The sequence below is a fragment of the Chiloscyllium plagiosum genome, unplaced genomic scaffold (assembly GCF_037043375.1).
Source record: "Chiloscyllium plagiosum isolate Xiang-an unplaced genomic scaffold, Cpla_swu_hap1 HiC_scaffold_9, whole genome shotgun sequence".
In the NCBI taxonomy this organism is placed as follows: domain Eukaryota; kingdom Metazoa; phylum Chordata; class Chondrichthyes; order Orectolobiformes; family Hemiscylliidae; genus Chiloscyllium; species Chiloscyllium plagiosum.
The window spans coordinates 73640500-73667831 of NW_028270147.1; the positions used below are offsets into that span (position 1 = coordinate 73640500).

Sequence of the window (27332 nt, forward strand, 5' to 3'; positions counted from 1 at the left end):
GTAGCTACTTGAGCCTGCTTTTCTACTTCATATGATCATGGCTGATCTCATCTCAGCCTCAACTCTATTTTCCTGCTTGTTCTCCATAACCCTTCAACCCATTATTAATTAAAAATCCGCCTATTTCCTCCTTTTAAATTTACTCAATGACCAGACATCCACTGCATTCTCGGGGTAGTGAATTCCTCCGATTCACTACTCTTTTAAGAGAAGTAATTTATCTTCATCTGTTTTAAATCTGCTACCTCTTAACCCTTCTGTTATAGTTTCAGGATATGTTAAATTTGTACTAGTCCTTGGTCAAATTACACTTGGAGCACTGCTCTTGTCTCCATATTATTATTTTTCCTTATTTATTCTTTTGGAGACTGGCCAGCATTTATTGCCAGTCTCTGGTTGTCCTTGAGAAGGTGGTGATGAGCTGTCTTCTTGAACTGCTGCAGTCCACATGCTATTAGGGACAGAATTCGAACAAGTAAAGGTAAGCCGATATGTTTTCAAATTAGGATGGTAGGTGGCTTGGAGGGGAACCTGAAGGTGGTGGTGTTCCCACATATCTGCTGCTCTTGGCCTTTTAGATTGAAGTGCTTGTGGGAAGGTGTTGTCTTGAGGATCTTTGGTGAATTTCTGCATTGCACCTAATAGATAGTACACACTACTGTTACTGAATGTCTGTGATGGAGAGAGTTTGTTACAGTGCCAATCAAGTGGGCTGCTTTGTCCTGGATGGTGTCAAGCTTCTTGAGTGTTGTTGGGGCTGCCAGGCAAGTGGGGAATATTCCATCACACTCCTGGCTTGTGCTTTGTAGATGGTAAACTGGAGTACAATTCTGTTGTTGTTGATGGCCCACAGCGTCTCATGAAGTCTTGAGTTGCTGGATTTGTTTTGACGTCTGTCCTATTTAGCATTGCAATAGTGCCACACAACACAGTGAAGGTTATTCTCAACATGAAGATGGGACTTTGTCTCCACAAGGACTATGCAATGGTCACACTTATTGGTACTGTCTTGGACAGATGCATCTGCAGCTGGTTGGTTCCCTTACCCCTGCCGCAGACCCAGATTTGCAGTTATATCGTTTAGGACCCGACTAGCTCAATCAGTGTTACTATTGCTGAGCCACTCTTGGTAGTGGTCATTGAAATCCCCCTTGCTTTTGCATTCTGTGCTTCCTCTAAGTGTTGCTCAACATGGACTGGTCAGCTGAGGGAGGACAGTGCATGGTAACCAGCAGGATGTTTCCTTGCCTGTGTTTAACATGAAGTCATAAGACTTCATGGGATCCAGAGTCAATGCTGAGGAATGCCATGGAACTCCCTCCCGACTGTATACTGCCATCTCTGGTGGGTCTGTCCTGCTGGTGGGACAAGACATATTCAGGGATGGTGATGGTGCTGATTGGGACTTTGTCTGTAAGGTATGATTTCAAAGAGTATGACTGTCAGGCTGTTGCTTGATTAATGTGAGTCAGCTCTCTCAGCACGAGCCCCCAGATGTTAGTGAGGAGGACTTCGCAGGATTGACAGAGCTGTTACTGCTTTTGTCTTTTCTGGTGCCGAGGTTGATACCAGGTGATCCGTCCAGTTTCATTTCTTCAAGACTTGCTAGCGATTTATACAAGTGAATGGCATGCTTGGCCATTTCAGAGGGCAATTGAGAGTCAACCCCATTGCTGTGGGTCGGGAGTCATATGTAGGTCAAACCAGGTGAGGATGGTAGATCTCTTCCCTTGAATGGCATTAGTGAATCAGTTGGGTTTTTACGGCAATCGGCAATGACTTCATGAATTCTGAATTCCAGAATTTTAAAAAAAAAATTGAATTCAAATTCCACCATTTGCCATGGTGGCATTTGAACCTGGGCCCCAAGAACATTATGTTGAGATTCCCTACAGTGTTGAAACAGGCCATTCGGCCCAACAAGTCCACATCAACCCTTTGAAGAGTAACCCTCCCAGACCCATTCTCCTAACCTATATTTACCCCAGACTAATGCACCTAACACTATGGGCAATTTAACATGACCAATTCACCTGACCTGCACATCTTCGTGACTATGGGAGGAAACCGAGCACCTGGAGGAAATGCATGCATTCACGGGTAGAATGTGCAAACTCCACACAGACAGTCACCCAAGGCAGGAATTGATCCCGGGTCCCTGGTGCTGTGAGGCAGCAGTGTTAACCACTGAGCCACCGTACTACCTCGGTCTCTGGATTAATAGTCCAGTATTAATACCCATGAAAATGTTATAGGCGCAGGAAAAAATGTAGAAAAGAATATTACTAGTGCTGAGTGGATACATTTAACCAGAAAACATGGAACAGGCTGGGACTTTTTTCTCTCCAAAAGTAAGAGGGTTCAGATGTTTTCTTGTATTTATGATTATGTACTTTGGCTCGTTTTTTAGAAAACATATGATCCCGTAGAGGCTTTTAAAATTATGTGTAGGTTTTATTTCGGCTATTGTAAAGAGGATGTTTCTTCTGTGTGACATCAAAATTTGGGGTGTTATGAACTTAGCTAGGCCCCTCAAAACACGTTTTAAGCAGGTAGCCCAGACCGTAATTTAGCTAAACAAATAGCAAGGTGTATAGTTGATATTCCCAGAGTAAATTAGCTGGTTCGACTGCCAAGTTTTAAACAAACAAAATTTATTTCCAAAATTATGCAGTAAAACACAAAGAACAGAAAACAGAATACTGGACAACTTATCATTATCCAAACCCGACTTAATGATGCTGTTCCAAAAATACTTGCAACAGTCACAATACACACATCACTTAGAAGAAACAGTAAAACATCGTGCAAGCAACTTGCAGTTTGAAATCAGAAGGGCAGAAGGAGAGAGAGAAGGCTTCTAGCTTCCCCTAAGACTCTTATTCAACACATACCTGAACTGAATTGAACTACACAGCTAGAGAGCTGGCCTTCCTTTTTATTATGCCGGGTTTTTTAAGACAAGCAAGTCTTAAGTTGAAGGTATTATCTGTTGGGGTAAACAGTAAGCCCCAATGAGCCATTCAAAATTCAGATATGAGGGAGCCTGGTCAATTAACCCTTCTCTGATAAAAAGCTCAAGGACATAGTAACCTTGTAACAGAACCAATATTGTGACAGGGGCTATAAATCTCAGAATACAAGTAGAAGCAAACAGATATTTGGAAGGTTACTTAATCAGTGGTGAGAACATCAGTGAGATGGTTTATCTGTTTGAATTTCTGTTCTTGTTTCATTCTTCCCATTCGGGTCTCACCTTATCCTGCTTCTTTACAATGTCCAAAATATATTATTTTGCAATCCTACTGATTGCAATTCTTTTAGGAGACATATCTTCAGGTTGAAAAACCCTCAATTAGCTGGTAATAATCCCTATCTCTCAAAACTAAATTACTTGTTCTTTCATTTCTATCATGATCATTCACCTTGGGGTTATAGATTATATAGCAACGACTAAAATTGATTACAATATCATAGGCCTAGCTTGACCTGAGCAGAATATAGCTTCACTATGATTTCTTGAAAATTGAACTCAATTGGTTTGCAGTTGATATTTCTGAGCTGAAACTGTGTTGCTGGAAAAGCGCAGCAGGTCAGGCAGCATTCAAGATGCAGAAGAATCGACGTTTCAGGCATGAGCCCTTCTTCAGGCTCATGCCCGAAATGTCGATTCTCCTGTTTCTTGGATGCTGCCTGACCTGCTGCGCTTTTCTAGCAACACAGTTTCAGCTCTGATTTCCAGCATCTGCAGTCCTCACTTTCTCCTCGTTGATATTTCTGGTCTAGTTTTACATGTTTTGGTATGTTGGGCCTCATTTTCTTGATTCTTGTCCTGAACCATATCTTTTTCTCTAAAGGAACAAGCCTATAGAATAAACGTAGCTGTCTCCTACAACTTACGAATGACCATGTGAACATACAGCAAGCTGAAAATATTAATGGAGCATGGAATGTTACTTGAGAATTACCTTTGTATTACTGTCAACTGGATTTTTGTATGTTTTGGGGGGGTTGGTGGTTCCGGCTGTATTTGTAAACAGAATAAAAATCTTAAATTTATTTTTCACTTGATATGCAAGTTTGATGCCAAGTCCCAACTGGTAATCCTTCAGGCTAATCTTGTAAATTAAGAATACTTATCTGTTCAGGCCACAGTAACTCTGTTAGAGGTAGCCTTGTTTGTCATATTATGTTTCAATTCCTCGTCAGTTAACACACTTATCTCTGATATAAACAGAACAATATTTGACAGTTCTATATTTCACACAACCAGAACTGGCACATTGCAGCCCAAAGTCTTTGTTTTAATATGCTTTTTAAGTAGGAAAGGCAGGAGGCTGGAAGAACACAGCAAGCCAGGCAGCATCAGGTAGTGCAGAAGTCGACGGTTTGGGTGTAAACCTTCTTCAGGACTCCACCCCATTCCTGAAGAAGGGTTGCACTCAAAACATCGACTTCTGCACCTGGCAGATGCTGCAGATGTTGCCTGGCTTGCTGTGTTCTTCCAGCCTCCTGCCTGTCTACTTTGGCTTCCAGCATCTGCAGTTTTTTTTTTGCCTCTTTTAATTAACAATACAGTTTTAGTATAGGGTTTAGGTTTGCTCACTGAGCTGTAGATTTGATATCCAGACATTTCATTACCTGGCTAGGTAACATCATTAGTGGCGACCTTCAAGTGAAGCGAAGCTGTTGTCTCCTGCTTTCTATTTATATGTTTGTCCTGGATGGGGTTCCTGGGGTTTGTGGTGTTTTAGTATCCAGAAAACACTTTCTACATCTGCATGATTTATTCATTAATATCGTCTAATTCTTATCTGCACTGTCTAGTAAATTCAATAATCTGTCTCATTGAGAGTTAACATTTGTTGTATTTTAATTATCGGCAGATTTTAAAACCTGATTTTTAGCCAAAGTCATGAGGGATGTTTCAGTTCATTTAGACGTGGGTTTTACTGACTGGCCCATCATTTAATGCCTATTTCTAAATGCCCTTGAGGTGGTGATGATGAACTATCTTCTTGAATTGCTGCAATCCATTTTGTCGGTACATCCATAATACCATCAGGATGTTCCAGGATTTTGTCTCAGTAACACTGAAAGAAAGATGGCTGTATTCCAAAGCAGGATGATGAGTACCTTGAAAGGGAACTGGCAGGTGTTGGTGTTGCCTTGATTTTTTCTTTGAAATGAGTAGTTTTAGGATTGGAAGGTTCTGTCTGGGGAACTTTGGTGAAGTTCTATAGCCTGTATATTAATGGTGAAAGTAATGAATGTTTGTGGATGGTTTGAGAGTTCTGCAGTGATGGAGCTGCACTCATCCAGGCATTTGTGGAGAATTACATCACACACCTGACCTTGTCTTGTAGATGGTGGACAAGTGTTGGGGAGTTGGGAGATGATATACTTATTGAATGATTCCTAGCTTTTGATCTTTACTTGAATTTATATAGTGAGTCTAGTTCCGTTTCTGATCCATGGTAATCCCTAGAAGGTTGATAGTGGGTTAATTTAATATAAAGGGGTGATGGTTGGATTATTTTCTTATTGGAAATGGTCATTGTCTGGCTTTTGTCTGATGCAAATGCCACGTATCATCCTAAACCTGGCTACTGTGCATAGCTTGTTGCATTTGGACACAAACTGCTTTGGTATCTGCGGAGTCGTGAATGTTGCTGAACATCTTGTTATTGATGAAGCAGTTGATGATTGGGCCTAGGGCAAATAAAATTGCACCATCAGGGTTCTCTTGTGGTAGTGTCCCTGGACCAGGATGCCTGGGTTCAAGTCCCACCTGTTCCAAAGGTGTGTAATAACACTGTTGAACAGGTTGATTTTTAGAAAATTTTTTTTGAGTAATGATCAAGCCCTACATAAAATTGAGATTATTTTGATTTTTAAAAAATGTATTCCTCCTTTACAGAATGGTTTTTAGCTTTGAGGGAAACTTACAGGTGGTGGTGCTCCCATGCACCTGCTGTCCTCGTCCTTCCAGATGGTGGAGGTCATAGCTTTGGAAGCTGCCTTAATGATGTTTTAGATGGTAGAACTGCTGCCACTGTGTTGGTGGTGGACAGAGTGAATGATGAAGGTAGTGGATGAGTGCAACAATAAGTGGCAGCTTTGAGCTGTGTTTTCATTATGGATACACTAGAACCAATACTTACTTATAGAATCATAGAATGCTTACAGTGTGGAAACAGGTTCTTCAGCCCAACAAGTCCTCACTGACCCTCTGAAGAGTAACCCACCCAGACCCTTCCGTATTGTAATTTGATTTTTAATGTCTTAGCCCTGTTTAGCTGAATTTCTTTCAGCTTGCGTTGTTAGAGATCTGTGCTTTGGATGATAAGTAATATTTAGTTTGACAAGAAGATATGGCAGCTACAATCCAGAAGATAGAACAGTTCCATTCAGAAAGTAAATGCTAAAACTTTGACTAAGAGTTATTTCATTGTTGTTAAAAACATTTGTGTTTGATGAATTTCCTTGGTTTTATTTACAATCAAGAGGGTTTTTTGCATTTGGTAACAAAAGCCTGGAAATTGACATACACAGTACTATCATATGATTGAATGCAGATACCAAATTTGTATTTCCACTACTTAACAATAAATTGGTTAATGCTTTATTTTAAAATGGCAAAGGAGGAATTCATTGTACACATTATGTATTTCTACAATGAAACTTACTCAAAATATTTTCGGGCTAAATTCTTGATAAAAGCCACTACAAAATAGTGGCCTATTAAATGGGTTGTGGAAGGTGTATCATATGTTGATTTCATGCTTTAGAAAGAAAGTGAGGGCTGCAGATGCTGGAGATCAGAGCTGAAAATGTGTTGCTGGAAAAGCGCAACAGGTCAGGCAGCATCCAAGGAACAGGAGAATCGACGTTTCGGGCATAAGCCCTTCTTCAGGAATGAGGAAAGTGTGTCCCTACCTTTTATCTTAGCCTGCTGGACACACTTTCCTCATTCCTGAAGAAGGGCTTATACCTGAAACATCGATTCTCCTGTTCCTTGGATGCTGCCTGACCTGCTGCGCTTTTCCAGCAACACATTTTCAGCTTCATGCTTTAGAAGCCTGCTCTAATATATGATTTTGTCTAGATGTTAAAACCTGTGAAGCATTTCATATAATTTTGTGATTTAGCATAATCTTAGCAGGTTTTGAGAAGATTTGTGACTCAGATTGAGATTCTGAATGTAGGTTTGCTCGCTGAGCTGGAAGGTTCATTTTCAGAATTTCGTCACCATACTAGGTAACATTTTCAATGAGTCTCCAGACGAAGCCTATATTAGCATAATCTATATAATAGGTAGAAGCTGAACAAAAGTGGAAGAATATGTATTGTCATGTCAATTCTTGTGATTTAAGAATTTTCTGATTGGTCAGAATTCTTGTAACAATTACTTCCAGACCCTTTTTTTCTTTTAAATTGCTTTGTTTTGGAATTGACTATTTATGTGTGTCGATCATTGCATGTTTAGCCGAATTAAAATAATTCTGTCTTTGAGATTAAAATATATATTTTAGCCTCAAATCCTTGACAAACATATTTTATTTTTTGTTCAGAATTGTAAAAGTTAACCTGCACTTTTGAAGTTCACACATTATTCTGCATTAGTCGTGTTAATCTCTTAATTCTGAGATCAGACAGCATACAGATTTGTGTTCTTTGATAAAATGTTTAAACATTCTGTATTATGACAACTGTATTGCCTACACATTTCGATCATAATTCTACTTTCTTTGAGCAGAGGAACCACTGTATTATGTAATCAGTAGATTTTGATTTTTTTTTGAAAATCTTAAGCATCCAAAATTCTTGTCAAGGTACAGTATAATATTACAATATCAACTAACATATAGAAAATTGACCATTGAATGAACTGTGCACTGAATATTATTTTTTCTTTAAATTTCACTACCTTCCCAGTTGTTTGAAAGCTATTTTTGCTGAGCATTTTTATTATGACTACTGATAGTCACAAATGATTCCACTGTAGTCATAAAAATGTTTTGATGATAACTTGCTAAGCTTATAATTTCAGTAACTTGGTCAACTTTGACAGTAGAATGCTGTAGTGTCCTAGGTATGTGAATAAATTCTGCTGGATCAACCCATGGTTTATGTGACCTCAAACGATATTACAAGTAATTAGAACCTTTTTTTTTGTATTCTTTATATGCAAATACAATTAATATTGACATTTTGGAAGTCTGCTTTTTCAATTATTCCCCCTATAATGTAAATATGAAATATAATTAATTTGCCAACCAGAGAAATCCATTTGACATGGAGCAGAAGTGCATTCCTACCAAGTTCCTGCCACTGCCGCCTGCTCCTGGGGCTGTGGAAGAGAATGGGGAAGAGAGAAGCCAATGGAGAATAAAAGATCCCTCATTCTGAGACACCGTTTTAAGGAGACATTAGGAAGGGCAAATCTACCTAACAAATAAAAGGCAACATTATGATAAAGTATTTGAGCATAAAGCAAAAAATCAGGAAACAGATACACAAATGGAAATACTGTGAAGTAGTCATCGTAATCTAAAAGTGTGGTATCAATTTACCAACAAATGCTGAGAAATATCAAGTGATGGATTGGAAACAGTGATTGTGGTGGAAGCCGTGTGCTAAATATTTTTTAAAAGATACATTAAATTTGTCAGTTTTGTTTGTCTGAAAGCTATTTATGCTGAGCATTTTTAATTTGGCCCCTCCGCCATTATAAACCCTGCTTTTAAGATGACCAATTGGCAGATATTCCTAACAGAGGTTACACAAAGCTGACTACAGTCTTTGCAAAGATGCTAACACATGGCATGTGGATTGTCCTTCCTTTACTGAAATATGCCAGGTGCTGGCAGGTGGGACTAGATTGGGTTGGAATATCCGGTTGGCAAGGAGTTGGACTGAAGGGTCTGTTTCCGTGCTGTACATCTCTATGACTGTATGCTCCCACTTCTGTTAGATTGGAGATGAATGATTTGTTAATGACATTTATGGATATTTGGAATAATTTCTCACTGTTTTTGTTAAGGCGTCATCTAACTATTTCAGCTTGTCTTACCTTGCCAGTTAAATTTGCCAAACAGCAATTCCACTAATCAGGTAGGCTTTGGCTGCTAATTAAAATGTTCCAAATAAATCAGAGAAAAAGACCTATTTGTTTTCAATTATGAAATGTGCTCCAAAGCTACTTGCCACCACTGAAATTATTAAATTTGCCATTTTATTGAAGTAGTCCTGGTGCATAATTCAGGAGAATATACTGTACTTTGAAATGTACATTTAATACAAACATTTTTGAACTAGCATCATTTGTGTGTTTGACAAGTATTACACTATAAAACAAAGTGGAGAAAGTGAGGTCTGCAGATGCTGGAGATCAAAGTTGAAACTTTATTGCTGGAACAGCACAGCAGGTCAGGCAGCATCCAGGGAACAGGAGATTCGACGTTTCGGGCACAGGCCTTCTTCCTGAAGAAGGGCCTGTGCCCGAAACGTCGAATCTCCTGTTCCCTGGATGCTGCCTGACCTGCTGTGCTGTTCCAGCAATAAAGTTTCAACTATAAAACAAAGTGACAATTTAGACAAAATCATGCGCTGTTGGCGTCATTGGCAAAGCAAGTATTTGTTGCCCATCCCTAATTGCCTGCTAGGCCATTTCTGTGTGCATTTAAGAGTTAACCAAATTGCTGTGGGCTTGGAGTTGCATGGTGGCCAAGGATGGCAGATTTTCTTACTTAAAGGACATTAGTGAACCAACTAGATTCTTTCTTCAGCAAAATTGAAAGTTTTATCAATAAAGAAATTAACTTAGAATTTAATTCACTGTTTTAAAATCTGAAATTCAGTCAGCTGCTATGGTGTGATTTGATTCCACACCCCCAGACCATTAGTCTGTGTCTTTAGGTTAGATAGTGGTTCAGTGACATTACCACTTTCCACCATCCCTGACATGGTAACAAGATTGTAACACCTACTAGATATTTAAGTAACAATCTTTTTAGGTAAAATTGAAAGTAGTGGTTGCAGTTTCCTGCACTATTCAGACATTGCAATGAAGAAGATATGAAAAATTAGTATAATTTCATCCATAATCAATGTTAAAGTTAATTGATTCAAGCAAATAGTTCAATTAGATTCAATTTCTCAAGCATATTTTTGGCTATGACGTTTACTGTAAAGAAATCACAACACATACAAAGCTATCTGATTGTCAGAGTTATTTTACAATGTGAAAATAAAATTAACTAGTTGAATTTTCCGCTTTGAGAAATGTGCTCGATGCTCATCAAAGAAAGTAACTTGATTTTGGAACATGAAGATTCCAACTGGCAGAATCCCCTTTTACTTTTGAATTTTTTTAGCTATACATTTTAGGCCTGGATTACACACATCATTAGGAGGATCTTCATTTTGGGTTGTTAGGAATTTAAGCAGTAAAATTTAAAATAGAATTATATAAGTTTCTGCAATATATCTCTTGAACTATGAATGGACTATAGCACAAATCTTGCTGTAATGTCATTCATAGGATAATTGTCATTTTTAGGCCAGTTATAACTGCCATTTTTAAATGAAGGATGGATAAGTTTCAACAACTAAATGGTGGCTTTTTGCTGGGATCCTTTTAATTAAGTAAAGGTTGTGCTGCTTGCCAAATCCAAGGAGATGCAAGTCATGGGTTGCCTCCACCGCCAAATCTAAGCCATCTGATGCCTGGAGGAAGAACGCCTCATCTTCCAACCAATGGCGAACGGTGGCTTAGTGGTTAGCACTGTTGCCTCACAGAGCCAGGGACCCAGGTCTGATTCGAGTTTCGCACGACTGCCTGTGTGGAGTTTGCACATTCTTCCCATGTCTGCCTGGGTTTTCTCCAGGTGTTCCGGTTTGCTCCCACAGTCCAAAGATGTGCAGGTTAAATGCTAAATTGCCCATAGTGTTCAGGGATGTTAGGTTAGGTGCATTAGTCAGAGGGAAATGTAGAGTAATAGGGGAATAGGTCTGAGTGGGCTACCTTTAGGAGGGTTGGTGTGGACTTGTTGGGCTGAAGGGCCAGTTTCCACACCTGTATGAATTCTCATTCAACCACAACATCAACCTCAATTGCACCAGTTTCCTCATCTCCCCTGCCCCCACCTCAGCCCAGACCCAACCCTCCAACTCGGCATCGCCCTCTTGAACTGTGCTACCTGTCCACCCTCCTTCTCGTCTAACTGCTCCACCCTCCCCTCTGACCTATCACCATCAACCCCCACCTGCATGTACCTATTACCTGCCCAGCTATTCATCTCCCACTCCCCCACTGCCCCCACCACTACCACCACAACCACCACCCCAATGAAGTGCTTATGCCTGAAACATCGATTCTCTTGCTCCTCAAATGCTGCCTGACCTGCTGTGCTTTTCCAGTGCCACACTTTTTCACTCTGATCTCCAGCATCTGCAGTCCTTACTTTCTCCTGTTTGCTGTGCCTTTGTTTAGTAACTTTACTTACTTGGCAAACTTGAGTTTAGAAGAACAAGAAGTAATCTTTATTAGAACATGTAGATCTTGAGGAGACTTAACAGCGTGGATGCTGAAAGACTAAAACTAAAGGATTTAATTTAGGACAGCACAGTGGTTGAGTGGTTAGCACTGTCGCCTCAGCGACAGTAACCCGGATTCGATTCCAGCCTCTGGCGACTGTCTGTATGGAGTTTGCACATTCTCCCCGTGTCTGCGGGTACTTCGGGACAATTCAATGATGTGCAGTTTAGGTGAATTGACCATGCTAAATTGCCCATGGTATTCAGGGATTTTGAGGTTAGATGAATTAGTCTGGGGTAAATGCAGAGTAGTAGAGGAATGGTCTAGGTGGGTCACTCTTCTGAGGGTCAGTGTGGACTTGTTGGGCTGAAGGGCCTGTTTCCACACTACAGGGATTCTATGATTTAGAAGATAAGGGGTCTCTGATTTAAAGTGGAAATGAGCCTTTGTTTTCTCTGAGATCATGAGTGCTTGGAATTCTTCCTCCCAGAGGGCAATTGAAGGAGGCTTATTGAATATTTGCAAGGCTGAGTTGGATAGTCTCAATTGACAAAGGGTTTAGATCAGAGAGGTGCTGGAAAAGCACTGCAAGCCAGGCAGCATCCGAGGAGCAGGAAAATCGACGTTTCGGGCAAAAGCCCTTCATCAGAATTGGCAAAGGGCCCAGCGGGCATAGGGAATGGAGAGGAAGTCGTATCGAGTCCACAATCTGATCAAGCCTGATATTATCAAATGGTGGAGCAGATTTGAGGCAGTGAGTGCTTTTGAATGGCGTACTCCTTCTTCTAATTGTTTCCTGTATTTTCTTTGTTTGCATGGAATTTCTGTCTTCGTTGGAAATTGTCACTAGATAAAAGCAATCATTAAAGTTTATACAAATAAGCTGTATATTTTATGAGCTATCATGCAAATGTTCCTATGTTTTCTTTTGTAGGTTACAGTTGAAGAATCTGGGGCCATTATTAAAAAATCACAAGATGTTTTGTGATCTGAAATAACTATGATCTTCAGGAACTAGAAAAAAATGGGAAAAGAGCCCACAATGTAGTCGGAATTCCTGAAGCTGTCATGCATAGGTAATCTGTGGACATTAATTGAATTTTAAACTAAAATAGGAATTAACGTCCTTCTGGAGCCAACAGTGGATATGTTGAGTGATGTCATATGACGCAACTGAATGGATGCAAATAATATTTTGGTTAGCCTGCGTGAGCACCCTTATCATATCCGATACAGGTAGGAATTCTTCAATTTTTTGTTTAACTTGTAAATTATATAAACTTGTTTGAATGTTTTCATTCAATTTTGGCCTATATTGGTAAAACAATTAAACATTTATCTTTTTAAATAACTTAGCAATGTTAAAAAGCACTATTTTAAAGAAGAATCTTGTATCCCTTGATTCTTCCCTTAGGAATTTGAATCACACTGAGTTAATTTCCACCACTCCAGCCAAAATGGGGATCAAATCCTGAGCTATGGACATCAGCCTGATCCAGCCAATTAAGCCAACTAGTCCTCTAAGAATGTGCATTGTCTCTTATAGTAAAAATGTGGAAATATGGAAATCTGTAAATCTGGACAAAAATCCAATAAACTACAAAAGTCAAAAAATGCAAATCAAAGTATTTTTTTTCCCTACTTATGACTGGATGTACATGTGTGAAAGTCAGATTTTTTGGATTATTTTTTAAGGTTAAATTTATGGGGTCAATTATTGCATGAATTCTACTTTTAAGGCATTGAAATTCATGCTACAGTCCAAAAACATATCATTAGCAGAAGCCCAATTGATCTCTAATTAAAGAAAAAAGACACAACCAATTACAGTAATTTCATGAGTTCTACAGGGAAACTGAGCTGCACACAACCTGACTCTGATCTGATGCGTCTTAAATGTTCACACTAAATTCTTCCATTTCCCTTCATTTTCTCTCATCTACTGTTGTTTTAGTTTTTAAAACCAGCATTTTAAGCTTTTATTTCTGAAAGTTATCGGGCATTTTACTCTCCTACAGTTTCACCGATCATTGTAGCCGTGAGAAATTGTCAACAGCTGTATGGTAATTACAGTGAAGTAAATGCATATAGGCCTATCTTGTAGGAAATGATGGTGTGGTAAACTTTGTATCATACTAATTATACTAATTATAGTGCTCATTCATAAGAAACCCGTAGCCTAACATTGTACATAAAAATGCATAATAGCACAAAAACATTTCATTTCCTCATTGTAACATTTATGTACAGAATAATACCTTGACTCTCAAATATTGATCTGTTATCTATGAAGAGCTAGGGTTGACTATTAACATGAGATATATGGAAAATTCCAGATTTTTTTGGCCAAACATAGGGGATCGACTTTATTATCGTTAGTTCTCTTTACCTTTATTAAATATATTCTGAAAGGTTTTTGTCTTTTCTCCAAATCATATCTTGTGCATGGCATCAAATATGTACAGGTGCTTTCTTTTTAAGATTGTATAATTTCAATTAAAAAATAGAAGCAGATATTACCGCCTATTAAGTTCCTGAGAAAATAGGGTAGTGAATCCAGCATCAAATTACTTGGCTGCATCATAGGAATTTAGGTAAATTAAAGACTGGTCTGAAATTTGTACAGGCATTCCCAGCATAATTTCAGAAGTTGGAAATGCTGCAGGAGGTCTGAGAATTATGCTCAGCTTTTATATTTTTGCCATGTAAGCTACAATGCTCAAACCATCTCCATTGTCAAAGGAATGGAACATGTAGTCTTGATCCTTCTTTAATCATATGTTGGGGTCTGTTGTATTGCTGATATGCCAATAGAAAGCAGAGACAAGACTTTCTAAATGGTGGAAGCAAAGTTTGCTTGACTTGGAATGCTGAAATCCCTGGCAGCTTTTGAGTTATTTTATGTTGCTGTGGTCAGTAGAAAGGGCTGTGAGCACTATATTTTCTCACTCTTCCCAAGTAGATGTCCATGTTGCACTGATATGAGCAGAGTTTCCACCAATAATTTTAAAATATGGGACCTTCTCTGTGCACTTGGGAGAAGTCAGCTGCAGCACTAACCTTGACATGGGAAAACAAGAAGGAATGGTGTGTAATTTGTTACAAATGGCTTTACATTTCGACTCCAGTGATCCTCATATGTTTGTGGATGGATGATTGAGACAACCCACACCAGTGTCCAAGGAGCCAGTTGCATAAAACTTCAATACAACTGTCACCATTCCTTCAGGTCATGAGTCATGTTTCAGCAGTTAGTGTAATTCTGTGTCAGTGTCTGGGATGTTCTCAGTGTGCATTCTCAGTGATTTTTGCCTTGATCATTCAGAGGAAATGGCATTGAGGACAAGATGCTTTGGCCTACTTGCATGTCATAAAGTGTCCTTCAGTTTCAATCTTTCATGTGAAGGCTGTTAAACATCTGCTCACAGTTGTTGCCAGTCTTGGTCTTGCTGGTGCATTTGTTCCTCCATTTCTTTATGCTTTTCTTGCATTGTGTCCTATTTTGGCTGAATCCATCAGTGAATCTTGCAATGAACCTATGTGGCAAACATAAGAAACTGAAAGGTCCTCACTGCTGTGAATGGGTAGCCTTCTCATCACTCATAAATGCCTGTTTGACATACTCCTCCATTCATGAGACATGAACCACTCTGACAAGGAGGGCTATGGCATGCCTGTATATGGTACTTGTACTTTATTCTGATGAATGTAGCAGCAGTCATATTGCAAAGACATTTGGGAAATTGTAGTGCTGCATGAGTCATGATACCTTTTCTGTGCCACATTGCATATAAGAGCACATTGCAGATTACTTGCACTTTAAAGTGATAGGAAATCAAATTGGTGCCTTGTACAGCCTATGAAAGCCTGCCCTACTTTGTTTTGTGGCCTGCAGGTATCTCCTTTTAAGGTCGCTTGTGATCATTTCCGTTCACAGAGATGATTATATTCAATCTGTAGTGAACAATGACATGGTCAATATCACTTGTGACCAGGGTTTGCATACCCAACAGGTGTATACCGCATGCATTTCACATGCACAGTGATATAGTTGCAAAGGACTGCAAGTAATAATTGACTCAGTGCCTCTTGAATTGACTCCCATCTTTCAGAAGTGAAACTCCTGATTTAAAAAAAAAGCCTGATTCCTGCCACTCCATGTGCAACTTAGTCATTTTCTGTTTGTATTTTATAGTTAGAATATGGAAGGAAATGCAGGTCACCCTTGGCATCGCAAGTTGCAGGCTCAGCATAGTCAAGGATACCTCTGAACCTACATGTTCCTTTTTCTACTTGGCAACTCTTGCACAGCCCATCACGACATGATCCCACCCACAACCTTGAATTACCACCATACCCTCGACTGAGCCCAATCAATCCCCCTAAGGCTTGCCACTTCACACTTTTGTCCAGCCTACCAAAATGATCCACGGTACTTTTGTTGAGGCCACTGTGGTGGTGCCTGGTGATTGTTGTCACTGACATCTTATCCCTGCCACAGTAGAGGAGCCAAAACCAAAGGACAAAGGTTTAAGATGGGAGGGGAAAGATTTAAAAAGGACCTTGGGTGCAACTTTTTCACATAGGGTGGTGTATATATGGAACGAGCTACCAGATGGAGTGGTAGAGGCAGGTACAATTATAACATTTAAAAGACATTTAGACAGGTACATGGATTGGAATGGTTTAGAGGCATATTGGTCAAACACCAACAAATGGGACTAGTTCAGTTTAGGAAACCTGGTGGACATAGATGAGTTGGGCCAAAGGGCCTGTTCTAGTGCTTTTTATCTTTTTCTGACTCTATTGATAATTAACAACAATTAGTTGTGGATGTGTGTGTATCATGGAATACTTCATCTAAACAGATGTGTGATTTGGAGTTGCTTTCATTTTCGGTTCAATGAATGTTTACAATGATGGAAGAAGAAAACAAACCGTATTTATTGCCATGTATGATGACAATCCAAAGGAATTGACAGAGGCTACCATAAGGGTTTACTGCTGTGAAATTAAAGTAAAATTATGCAACATCAAGTTTTTAAAATGTTGTTTACTGCAGGTTTTGTAGTTTTTACCCAGGCAAAATTCCCAGTGAAAAGACATAGGTTTCTGATTCCTGGCTTTATTGTTAAACCAATATGACCAAATGCAATTTTGCTTGTCTCTGGAGTGATTTGATTTTTCTTTTTGAAATACACAACCTACAAGAGAGAGTCTTGTGATCTCAAGTTAAATTAACATTTTGAATTTTTAAAGTGGAAAAATTAAATAACAAGCAAGAAAATTGTATAGATTGAGACTCGACCTTCAATGTCTACCAGATACTAATTTTTTTATTGCTTTAAATATACAAGTAGTATCATTCCATTTGATGAAATAGATTAAAGTGTAATACAATATTATTAAACAATATTTTTAAAATATTTATTGAATATATAAAACATGGATGAAGGTTGTGTAGCTGTTCAATGATACTCCTGAGCTTGACCAACTGTTGCTAAGGAATTGTAGTTTTCTTTGTACACGCTCTTTCCAGCTAAAATACACCACTAAATTTAGTTCTCACCATTTATAAGGCAAATCTACAAATTCCTGGAAATATATAAAATAGTATCTCTCATGGGGAAAATGGAAAGTTAGATGACCTTGTCCTTGAAAAACAGGGAGGCGTGTCTGAATGTAGTGCAATCCTTTTGGTTGTTGTGTTTGAATAGCTGGTAGTGTATACAAGTTGAGATATGGGTATAAAGCTTATAATAATGTATAAAAGTAAGCTGAAGAAGTAATAATTGGTAGAGATTGTATGTGAATAAAATGGATGGTATCTTCTGCATCATAAGAGATGAGGGTTGCAGTTTGTAGGCAATGGCATTTGAAGATGAATTCACTTGTGTGCCATTGTTGAACCTTGTAGCATCGAATTCAAGTTCTCTGGCAGCTGTGGCTATCTGGTTGCACTGCCTTTGCAAAGCTTTGCTGGAGGATCTCTTTTACGGAGTCATACAGGTTGGAAACAGACCCTTTGGTCCAACCAAACCATGCAAAACATAATCCCAAACTAAACTAGTCTCCACTTGCCTGTTCCTGACCCATATTCCTCCAAGCCTTTCCAATTCATGCCTTTTAAACATTGCAAACCTGCCCATACCCATCAGCTCCTCAGGAAGTTCTTTCCACACACCTTTTGTGCAAAAAATAAAAATTGTCTCTCATGTCTCTTTTAAATCTCATTCCTCCCACCTTACAGATGTGCCCCCTTGTCTTGAAATCCCCAATCCAAGGAAAAGGACACCTACCATTTATCCTATGTACACCCCTCATGACCTTTATAAACCTCAATAAAGTCACCTCTGAACATCCTACGCTCCAGTTTAAAAAAAAGTGCCAGCTTATCTAGCCATCTATACCTGGCAACTTTCTAATAGAACTTTTCTGAACCTCCTCTAGCTTAATAAAATCCTTCCTATAATAGGGCGACTAGAACTAGGCATAGTACTCCCAAAAGAGGCCTCATCAATGCCCTGTACAACCTCATCATGACATCCCAACTCATGTACTCCAAAGGACTGAAAAATGAAGGCATGAGTGCTAAATGTCTTTTTAACCACCTTGTCTTTTTGTGATCTAAACTTCAAAAAAAATATGCACCTAATCCCTTAAGTGCTTCTGTTTTACAACAGTACCCAAAGCCCCACCATTAATTGTATAAGTCTCACCCCTGTTTGTTGTACCAAAATACCTCACATTTATCTGATTTGAACTGCATTTGCCATTTTTCAGCCCATTGACCCATTTGATCAAGAAAACCTTCTTCATTGTCTACTATGCCACCAATTTTCGTGTTGTCCACAAACTTAGTAACCATGCCTTCTGTATGCTCATCAAAATCATTTTTCTAAAATGACAAACAAAAGAGGACCCAGAACTGATCCTTGTGGAACACCATTGATGACAGGTCTCCAGTCCGAAACGCAAGTTCCTATTGTCACTGTCTCCTGCTGTTAAGCCAATTATGTATCCAATTGGCAAGTTCACCCCGAATCCCATGTGACCTAATGTTTCTAATTAGTTTACCATGTCAAACCTTGTCAAAGGCTTTTCTGAAGTCCAAGTAAACTATGTCTATTGCTCTGCCCTCATCAATCTTTTTGGTAGCTTCCTCAAAAAAGCTTAATCAAGTTTGTGAGACATGATTTTCCTTGCACAAAATCATGCTATCTCGAAGCAATTATTGCCTCTCTAAATGTTTATAAATTCTCTCTTACTATGCTAGACTAATACCTGGAATGCATGATTGTCTTTTAGGAAAATTGGACAGGCTAGGCTTGTATCTGCTGGTGTTTAAAAGAATAAGCAATGATTTGTTTTGATACATAAACAATCCTGAGGGCTGGATGTGGAAATTCCCTTTCCACATGTGGGAGAGTGTATAATTGTGGGTTATTGTTTTAAAAATGAAGTGTCACCCATTCAAGATAGATGATTTTTTTTTGTCAGGCATTCATGAATATTTGAAACTCTTCTTGAAGAAGTGGTGGATGCGGAATCTTTGAATATTTTTAAGGCAGAGGTGGAGGAATTATGATAAGCAAGAGGGTGAAAGATTATTGGAGGGTAGGTGAGTGTGTGTAATAATCAGATTGGCCATGATCTTATTGAAAGGTAGAACAGGCTCAGGAGATGGTGTGGTCTCCCCTTTCTTCAAAAGGACAATGATCCCATTACCTTGACCAGATCTCTTGTCACCTCCCACAAGGTGACCAGTGCAACATCCTTGGCCCTTCCATGAAGTTCCATCTGCCTCAATTACACAGTTAACCTGCAAAAAGCATGCATTACAGTGTTGAAGTGCTATCTTGCATTGGAAACAATGGGGCGGAATTAAGAAAACATTATAATCTCAATTTTTAGGAGCCATTGAACATAGCCCAGAAAGGTTCTAAAGTATGTATAGGAACTTGGCGTTAAACAATACAGTTTACCTTTTTTAGCATTAGTAAACTTTTAGCTGCTTCTCCAGCTACATGTGTCCTGTCCAAAGAAACTATCTGAAGCCAAATGATAACATTCTTAAAATGTGAATTAGGTTTACTTTTCCTGACAATTAATTTCCGGTCAGCTCTAAAGAAAACAGCCAATCTCCAATCTCTCTTCATAACTGAAACTCTCCAGTCCAGGCAACATTCTAGTAAATCTCCTCTGCACTCTCACCAATGCTATCACATCCCTCCTATGATATAGATTTCAGAACTGCACAACGTACTCCATCTGTAGATTACCCAAGATTTTATACAGTTTTAGTATAACCCCTCTGCTCTTAAACTCTAAGCATCAGCTAATAAAGGCAAATGTACCATCTGCTTTCTTAATTACCTTATTCACCTGTCCTGATTCCTTAAGGGATTGGTGAACATACACACCAAGGTCCCTCAGGGTCTCCCCATTCATCGTGTGTTTTCCTGCTTTGTTTGCCCTGCCCAAGGGCAGCATCTTGGATGTATCTGGATTTAATTCCATTTGCCGCTGATCAGCCCATCTGACCAGCCCAATTATATCCTCCTGTAATCTAAGATTGTCCTTCACTTAATTTACCACCCAACCAATTTTTGATTCATTTGCAAACTTACTGTGCAGCCCTCCTACATTCATGCCTAAGTCATTTATATAAACCATAAACAGTGAGGACACTGATACTGACTCCTGTGAGACCCAACTGTGCACAGACGTCTACTCAGAAAAACATCACTCAACAATCATCCTCTTCTTCCTTCCAGTCAGTCAGTTGTGAATCCAATTTGCCAAATTGTTTTGGAAACCCATGGACTCTTACCTTTGTTATCAGTATCCCATGTGTGACCTTATCAAAAGCTTTACTGAGGTCCAAGTAGATCCGCATCAAAAGCATTGCCCTCATCTACACACCTGGTCACCCCTTCAAAAACTTCAATCTTCCTGACCATAGTATGGAATGTGCCATACACAGTGTAGTTCTACTGATTTTTGAAGGCTTTTAGTAACGACTTATTTTTACAATCTACAAATGGTCATTCCACAATCCTGGCTATATCATTATATATAGGAAGCTCCCAATTTACTAACGTCAGATGTGTGAATGATGTGGAGATGCTGATGTTGGACGAGGGTGGACAAGGTCAGAAGTCACACAACACCAGGTTATGGTCCAACAAGTTTATTTGATATCACAAGCTTTCAGAGTGCTGCTCCTTCATCAGATGATCGAACATTCGCATGGTTCGTTGTATGAAAAATGACTATATTATCCTGCATTATGTTCCGACTTGTGTACAAATCAACTTGTAAACTACCTCCAGAATGGAGCCCATTCATAACCCAAGGACTGCCTGTACTGCTATACTCAGCTTCCAGGTGACTCCCTTCTGCCACTATTGTCGAGTCTTGAGAATTTTGTCATTACCTGTTCTATATACATGAAATATATGCCAGCCTTCCTAGATATGTTTTAATGTGTTAATAATAGTAAACAACCTTTCTTTTCCCTGTTGTGTAAATATTAGCTTACCAGTATTTTGAGGTGGTGAAAACATATTTTAATAAGTTTAACCTTTAAATCTTTATTGTTGTTCTAAATGTCCTGTATGCAAACCAGTGGAATCTGAAACAAATTAGAATGTACATTTTAATGACACTGCAGAATCTGTTGTAGCTGGTCAATATTTGGCAAAGTTGTTGCATTATGAGAGGAAGAACAATAATCATATACTTTCTTTCTCATTTGTGTTGTTTAGGTCAACAAAAACAAGGATGTCCATATCCTTGTAGTTGTTACCTTTTTCAGTATTGTTCAAAATAGTTGTTTGTAATTACACAGTTACTGCATGCAATCCTAAATGTAAGAAACAGTTCATAATCTTCACTGTTGTGAACTGGGGGTTTTCATATTTTATTTTTCACGTTAATCCTGAATTATAATTCACATAGATATCTGTAAAAAGAAGCAGATACGTTAATAGCATAAATCCATGCTGTTATCTTGCCTTGATAATGGTAAAATCTGCAACTGTTTTGGTATTCACAAACTGCTACTTGTTCTCATCCTCATTGAAGATAGCTGTTTTACTGCTCTTAGAAACTATTCTGTCCAGAAAGCTGTCAAGGAAGCTATTACTAAATACTAGCTGCTGAAAGAATAGAATTGTTAATCTGGCTGTTCTGTGCCAGTGTGTAGGCTTGCAGTTCAAGTGTCCCCCTCGTTGTTATTTTAGTTTAGATCTCTATTTTAAATGGTTTCGCAATTATATATTGACCCAAATTATGACGTTATATCTAATTAACTACTCAATATGACATGAAAATTGTGGCTTAATAACATTTTTAGGTGAACAAACCTGTTTACAGATATTGGTGAGGGAGGTGGGACTGTTTAACATTGCTGTTTGCCTGACCTTTTGAGCTCCCCTTGGATCAAACCATCAATCTCCTCTGTTCCTGCCTCCTGATTAGCATTTAACATTGCAGACCCCAGATATTCTATATGGATCCCAACATGACAGTGAAACCCTGTTTAAGAACTACATTGCACAGGCACCAAATCCTTTAATAATCCCAACTTTTACTGACTACTTTTATTTCTTGAAAATGTTCTGGCTAAAGTATAAACTTGCCAATCCTGTTCAAGCTTAAACTTTGATTTTGTGGCTATAAAAGGAACATAGTGTTAAGTTATTAACTAATTTAAAAACTAGATTTGTTTATTACTTGCGCAGTGAAAGCCAATTATTTTATGATACTTTATCCTGTCAGTGTCTTGCTGGAGTTTTGAAATTGTATATTGCAAAATATACAAAATGTTTTTAAAAATCCAGAATTTCTCATCTTAAATTATTATTATGGTGGAATGGCACCTTTGGAAATTTTCATTAAGTAAAATCCTTTTCTCCTTCCATGTGTAATCTGATTGATTGCAGCTTATAAGAAGTTTCATGGCTTTCAAGTTGAATTTTAACTTCCATTTTGGAGAAGTATATTAGTGCAAAATTACTCTTGGACTTCCCAGTTACCCTAACTTCATTGTTTGCAAACACAATATTTTCAGTATGTGTTTTCATTTCAATCTTTTCACTATGATGTGGGTGTAGAATTAAGGCACTTGGCTCATGGAGTTTGCTCCGCCATTTGATCATGGTTGATATATTTCTCAACCTCATTCTCCTGCTTTCTCCCCATAACCCTTAATCCTCTTACTAATCAAGAACCTATCTAACTGTCGTAAATGCATTCAATGACTTGGACTCCTCAGTCCACATTGCCATAGTGTTCCACTGACTCACCACCCTCTGGTTAAATACATTCCTCCTCGTCTCAGTGCTATGCGGTCATCCCTTCACTCTGATGCTAGGCCCTTGGGTCCTAGGCTCTCCTACTAGAGGAAACATCTCCATGTCCACTCTATCCAGGTGCCTCTATATTCTGTAAGTATCAATGAGATCTCCTCTCCTTCTTCTAAACTCCATTGAGCACAGACCCAGAGTTGTCAACTACTGCACCAGGATCATTCTTGTTGAATGTCTTATGGACCCCTACCAAGGTTAGCACATCCTTCCTTAAATACAGGGCCCAAGACTGCTCACAATATTCGAAATGTCATCTGACCAGAGCCTTATATGCCCCTGTAGTACATCTCTGCTCTTGTGTTCATGCCCTCTTGAAATAAAGCTATCATTGCCTTTCTAACTGCAAACTGAACCTGCATATTAACCTTGGAGTCCTGAGCTTGGACTCCCAAGTCCCTTTGTGCTTCAGATTTCTGAAGCCTTTCCCCATTTAGAAATTAAGCTATGCCTCCATTCTTCCTACCAAAGTGCATGACCTCACACTTTCCCACATTGAAGTCAATTTGCCACTTTTTTGCCCACCCTCCTAACCTGTTCAAGTCCTTCTGCAGACCATCTCTCTTTCTCAACACTACCTGAACTTCTACCCACCTTTGTGTCATCTGCAAACAATCCATTCAGTTACTTAATCCCGATCCAGAGATTTTTTCTCCAATCTCTGCCTTCTGCTAGTCAGCCAATCCTCTATCAATGCCAGTATCTTTCCCCAAGCACCATGAGCTCTTATGTAGCTGGCTCTTATTTATCAGCCTCCTGTGTGGCATCCTGTCACAGGCCTTCTGGAAATCCAAATAGATCAAGTCCATTGGTCCTCCTTTATCTAACCTGTTTGTTACTTCCTGAAAGAATTCTAACAGATTTATCAGACATGACCTCCCTTTGACAAAGAAAGCTCTGATGACTCAGCCCTATTTTACATGCACTGCCAAGTGTTCTGCAATCTCATCCTTAATAATGGACTGTAAAATCTTACCAATGACTGTGGTCAGGCTAACTGACCTATAATTTTCTGTCTTCTGCTTCCCTCCTCTTAAACAGGAGTGTTAGGTTTGCCATTTTCCAATCATCTGGAAACCTCTCTGGCCATGCTAAATTGTCTACAGTGTTCAGGTATGTGTAGATTATGTGCATTAGTTAGGGGGTAAATATTAGGATAATAGAATAGGGGAATGGGTCTGGGTGGGTTACTGTTGAGGGTCAGTGTGAACTTGTTGGGCTGACAGGCCTGTTTCCACACTGCAGGGATTTTGAATCTATGACTCCAGTGATTCTTGAAAGATCACCACTTATGTCTCCACACTATCTCCTTCAGACTCTGGGGTAGAGTCCATCTGGTCTGGGTGACTTATCCACTTCCATATCTTTCAACTGCTTCAGCACCTTCTCCTTGATGATGGCCACTACGCTCTCCTCTGCCCCTGACTCTCTTGAAGTTTGGTATGCTGGTGTCTTCCACTGTGAAAACTGATGGAAAGTAATCTACTCAGTCCTTCTGCCATTTCTCAGTTCCCTACCACAAGTTGCTCCAAAAACCATCTCACAGGCATTCCATGAATGCCTTTCCTTGAGTTCCATTACCAACCTGATTTTCCCAGCATATTACTGCATATTGAAGTCCCTCATGATTATTGTAATAAGTGCCTTTCTTACATGCCTTTCTTATCTTCTGATTTATACAATAATCTAAAACAAGATAAGTTTCCACACTCTATATGGCTGTACTGATGCATGTTGTTTCATGAAACAATTTTGTGATGTCTCAAGTTGCCATGTTATGGAATTGATTACTTTTAATGGTGATTTTTGTAGAATGGAAGCTTCCTGCTTGGAATTGGCCTTAGAAGGTGAACGGCTATGTAAAACAGGAGACTGTCGAGCTGGGGTGTCATTTTTTGAAGCCGCTGTTCAGGTTGGAACAGAGGACCTGAGAACCCTCAGTGCCATCTACAGTCAGCTTGGAAATGCCTACTTTTACTTGCATGATTATTCAAAAGCACTGGACTACCACCATCATGATTTGACTCTTGCAAGGTAGGCATGCATTTTCCCTTACCTTGAGTCTCCGTGTATACAAAACTATCACATTCATTTCAGCTTTTTTCTTGAGGGGAGTTATGTTAAAAACATTCTGCTGGAATTTCATTCCTTATAGTTATGAATATTTTTATGCAAGAATATCAAAATTAATTTTGTTACTTGTAAACCAGTTTCAATGTTTTCTGTATTTTAATTTTATTTGTGATTTTTTTTAACGACAGTTCAAACAGTATTTCAATAGATTCCACTTTTAAGATATTGCTGTGAACCATTAAACATTTGCTCTACCCCACTCTTTCAACTTAAATTTAGTTTCCTTTTTGACTATTGGTGGAAACCAAGGTAAACACTAAAACATCCAACATTTTACAAGATGAGCTTTTAATTCTCCAGATTCATCTGCATACCTACTTTCTGTTTTTCCACCTGAACCCTGTAGGCAAGTGGAATTTTTTGCAGTAAGAGACTGCTGCCAGAAACCTAAAGGACCTTTCAAGGTAGCTGGTTCAGTGGGGGAAAATGATTGCAGTTGATGGGTTGGGAATGGCAAGGAAAGAATAGGGCTGAGGTGCCCCAAGGTTTTCATAGGGGGTGAGGCTTGGAAGACTACACCTGTTCGCTCCCATAGAAAGAACAATTAAAATTACTTGGTGTACTAGGCTGACTTTAGTTTTGAAGTTGGCCTGGCAAGATACCCTCAATGTTTTCCTTGCGTAGACATGGAGTTAAAACGTTACTTGAGCCCTGTTGATACCATTAGAGCCCGAGCCACCTAGTTTAAAGTGTGATTGTGCCTTTAAATAGATATTCTGCTTGAAAGATATGCTTAAAAAAAATCTTTGTTAGTGGAACAGGTAAGTTACTGCTCTAATTTTACCTGCACCCGGTTTCCACCAAAAGGGGAGATTTAAGATCATGCTTTTTATCTGATGCATAATGCGATTTATGTTTAAGTTAACAACATTTTAATGACTGCTCAGCTTAGAAAACTGAGTCAATATTGTGCTGTAAACTTAAACTGTATGAAACTCAGCATAACCTATCTAAGTTTCAAGTTTTGAATCTTCTATTGCTGAAGTGAAATAAACATGAAATGGCAATTGCAATTTTTTTGGAAGCCTATGTTGTTTTTCCACATAAGCTATTCTTGTTTCAGTTTTATGATCTAAATGAGCCATTTTGTCCAAAATACTAAATTATAAATGGATATATTTAGCCTGTCAACATATGAAAAGAGAAGAAATTGCCCAAAACTTCAGCCTTTATTTCAATCCAGTTGAATTCCAAAGACCTGCTAATACATACAGTATTGCAGAACCCAATGTTATTTAGTTTGGGCAAGGACACTTAAGCAGGAAGAACAGAAAAGGATATCAAATGTGTTTAATGAACTGCATCAGTTCCACATTGAAAATTGATTAATGTTAGTTACAGATTTATTAAATATTACATGCTGACAAAAATCAAACGTACATGTAGAACAAAGGGAATAGTTAGTACAGATGGATTTAGAAAGCATAAAGGAGTATCAATATCAAAGGATTTGATGCAGAAAACTTAGCTTCTTTTTGTTTTAAATTACCATTTGCTTAATTTTTCAGAACAATTGGTGATCGACTGGGAGAAGCTAAAGCTAGTGGTAACCTTGGCAATACTTTCAAGGTTTTAGGACACTTCGATGAAGCAGTTGTTTGCTGTCAAAGACATCTAGACATTTCCAGGGAACTCTGTGATAAGGTAATAGTTTGGAAGAATTCATTGTGCATGGTAGTAGTTCACTTGCTAACCTTTTTTTTCTGTGCTTTTGTGATCAATTGCTTTAGCATATTCTATAATATTATTTTGTTAATGATGTGTGGGCCCTGATTATTCAGCAGGGTCAGTTAGCTTGGTTGACTAGATGGCTGATTTGCAACACAGAATGATGCCAACAATGTGAGTTAAATTCTCTGCACTGGCTTAGATTACTGTGAAGGATTCTCCTTCTCAACCCCTCCTCTTGACTTTAGTATCTTGAATGTATTCGATTATTCAGTTAGATTATGGCTGATCTGTATTTTAACTTCACACAGTACTCTTGACTTGTACTACTATAATCTTTAACTCACATAGATCTGTTAATCTCAATTGCTTTGTCGAGAAGAGCTCCAGATTTCTACTATCCTTAATATAAATGAGAACACCTTGACATCATCCCATCCTAGCTCTAATTTTAGGACCATGATCTTTATTCTGGATTCTCCATCAGAAGAGAGAGAGAGACCCTGTATCTGCTATATGAACAATCCAGTTAGATCACCCTTTCAATACTCAAGCAATAATTTATGCAACATGCCCTTGACTAAACCTTTTTAGTGCCGGTATAATTTTGGTTGAAT

The 27332-nt window shown here is 38.8% G+C and overlaps 1 protein-coding gene across 3 annotated transcripts in view; it reads left to right on the forward strand.

Moving 5' to 3' along the window:
* Window positions 1-27332, forward strand: part of gpsm2 (G protein signaling modulator 2) — a 68710-nt gene that overhangs the window by 3804 nt on the left and 37574 nt on the right. The window contains exons 2-5 of one of the 3 annotated variants that reach the window (XM_087990803.1): window positions 12477-12778; window positions 23956-24027; window positions 24727-24948; window positions 26556-26691. In XM_087990803.1, coding sequence (XP_087846929.1) covers window positions 12720-12778; window positions 23956-24027; window positions 24727-24948; window positions 26556-26691 — 489 coding nt within the window. In that variant the 5' untranslated portion in view covers window positions 12477-12719. The remainder of the gene's footprint in view (window positions 1-12476; window positions 12779-23955; window positions 24028-24726; window positions 24949-26555; window positions 26692-27332) is intronic. The other 2 variants (XM_043699722.2, XM_043699723.2) reach the window with 2 other exon arrangements.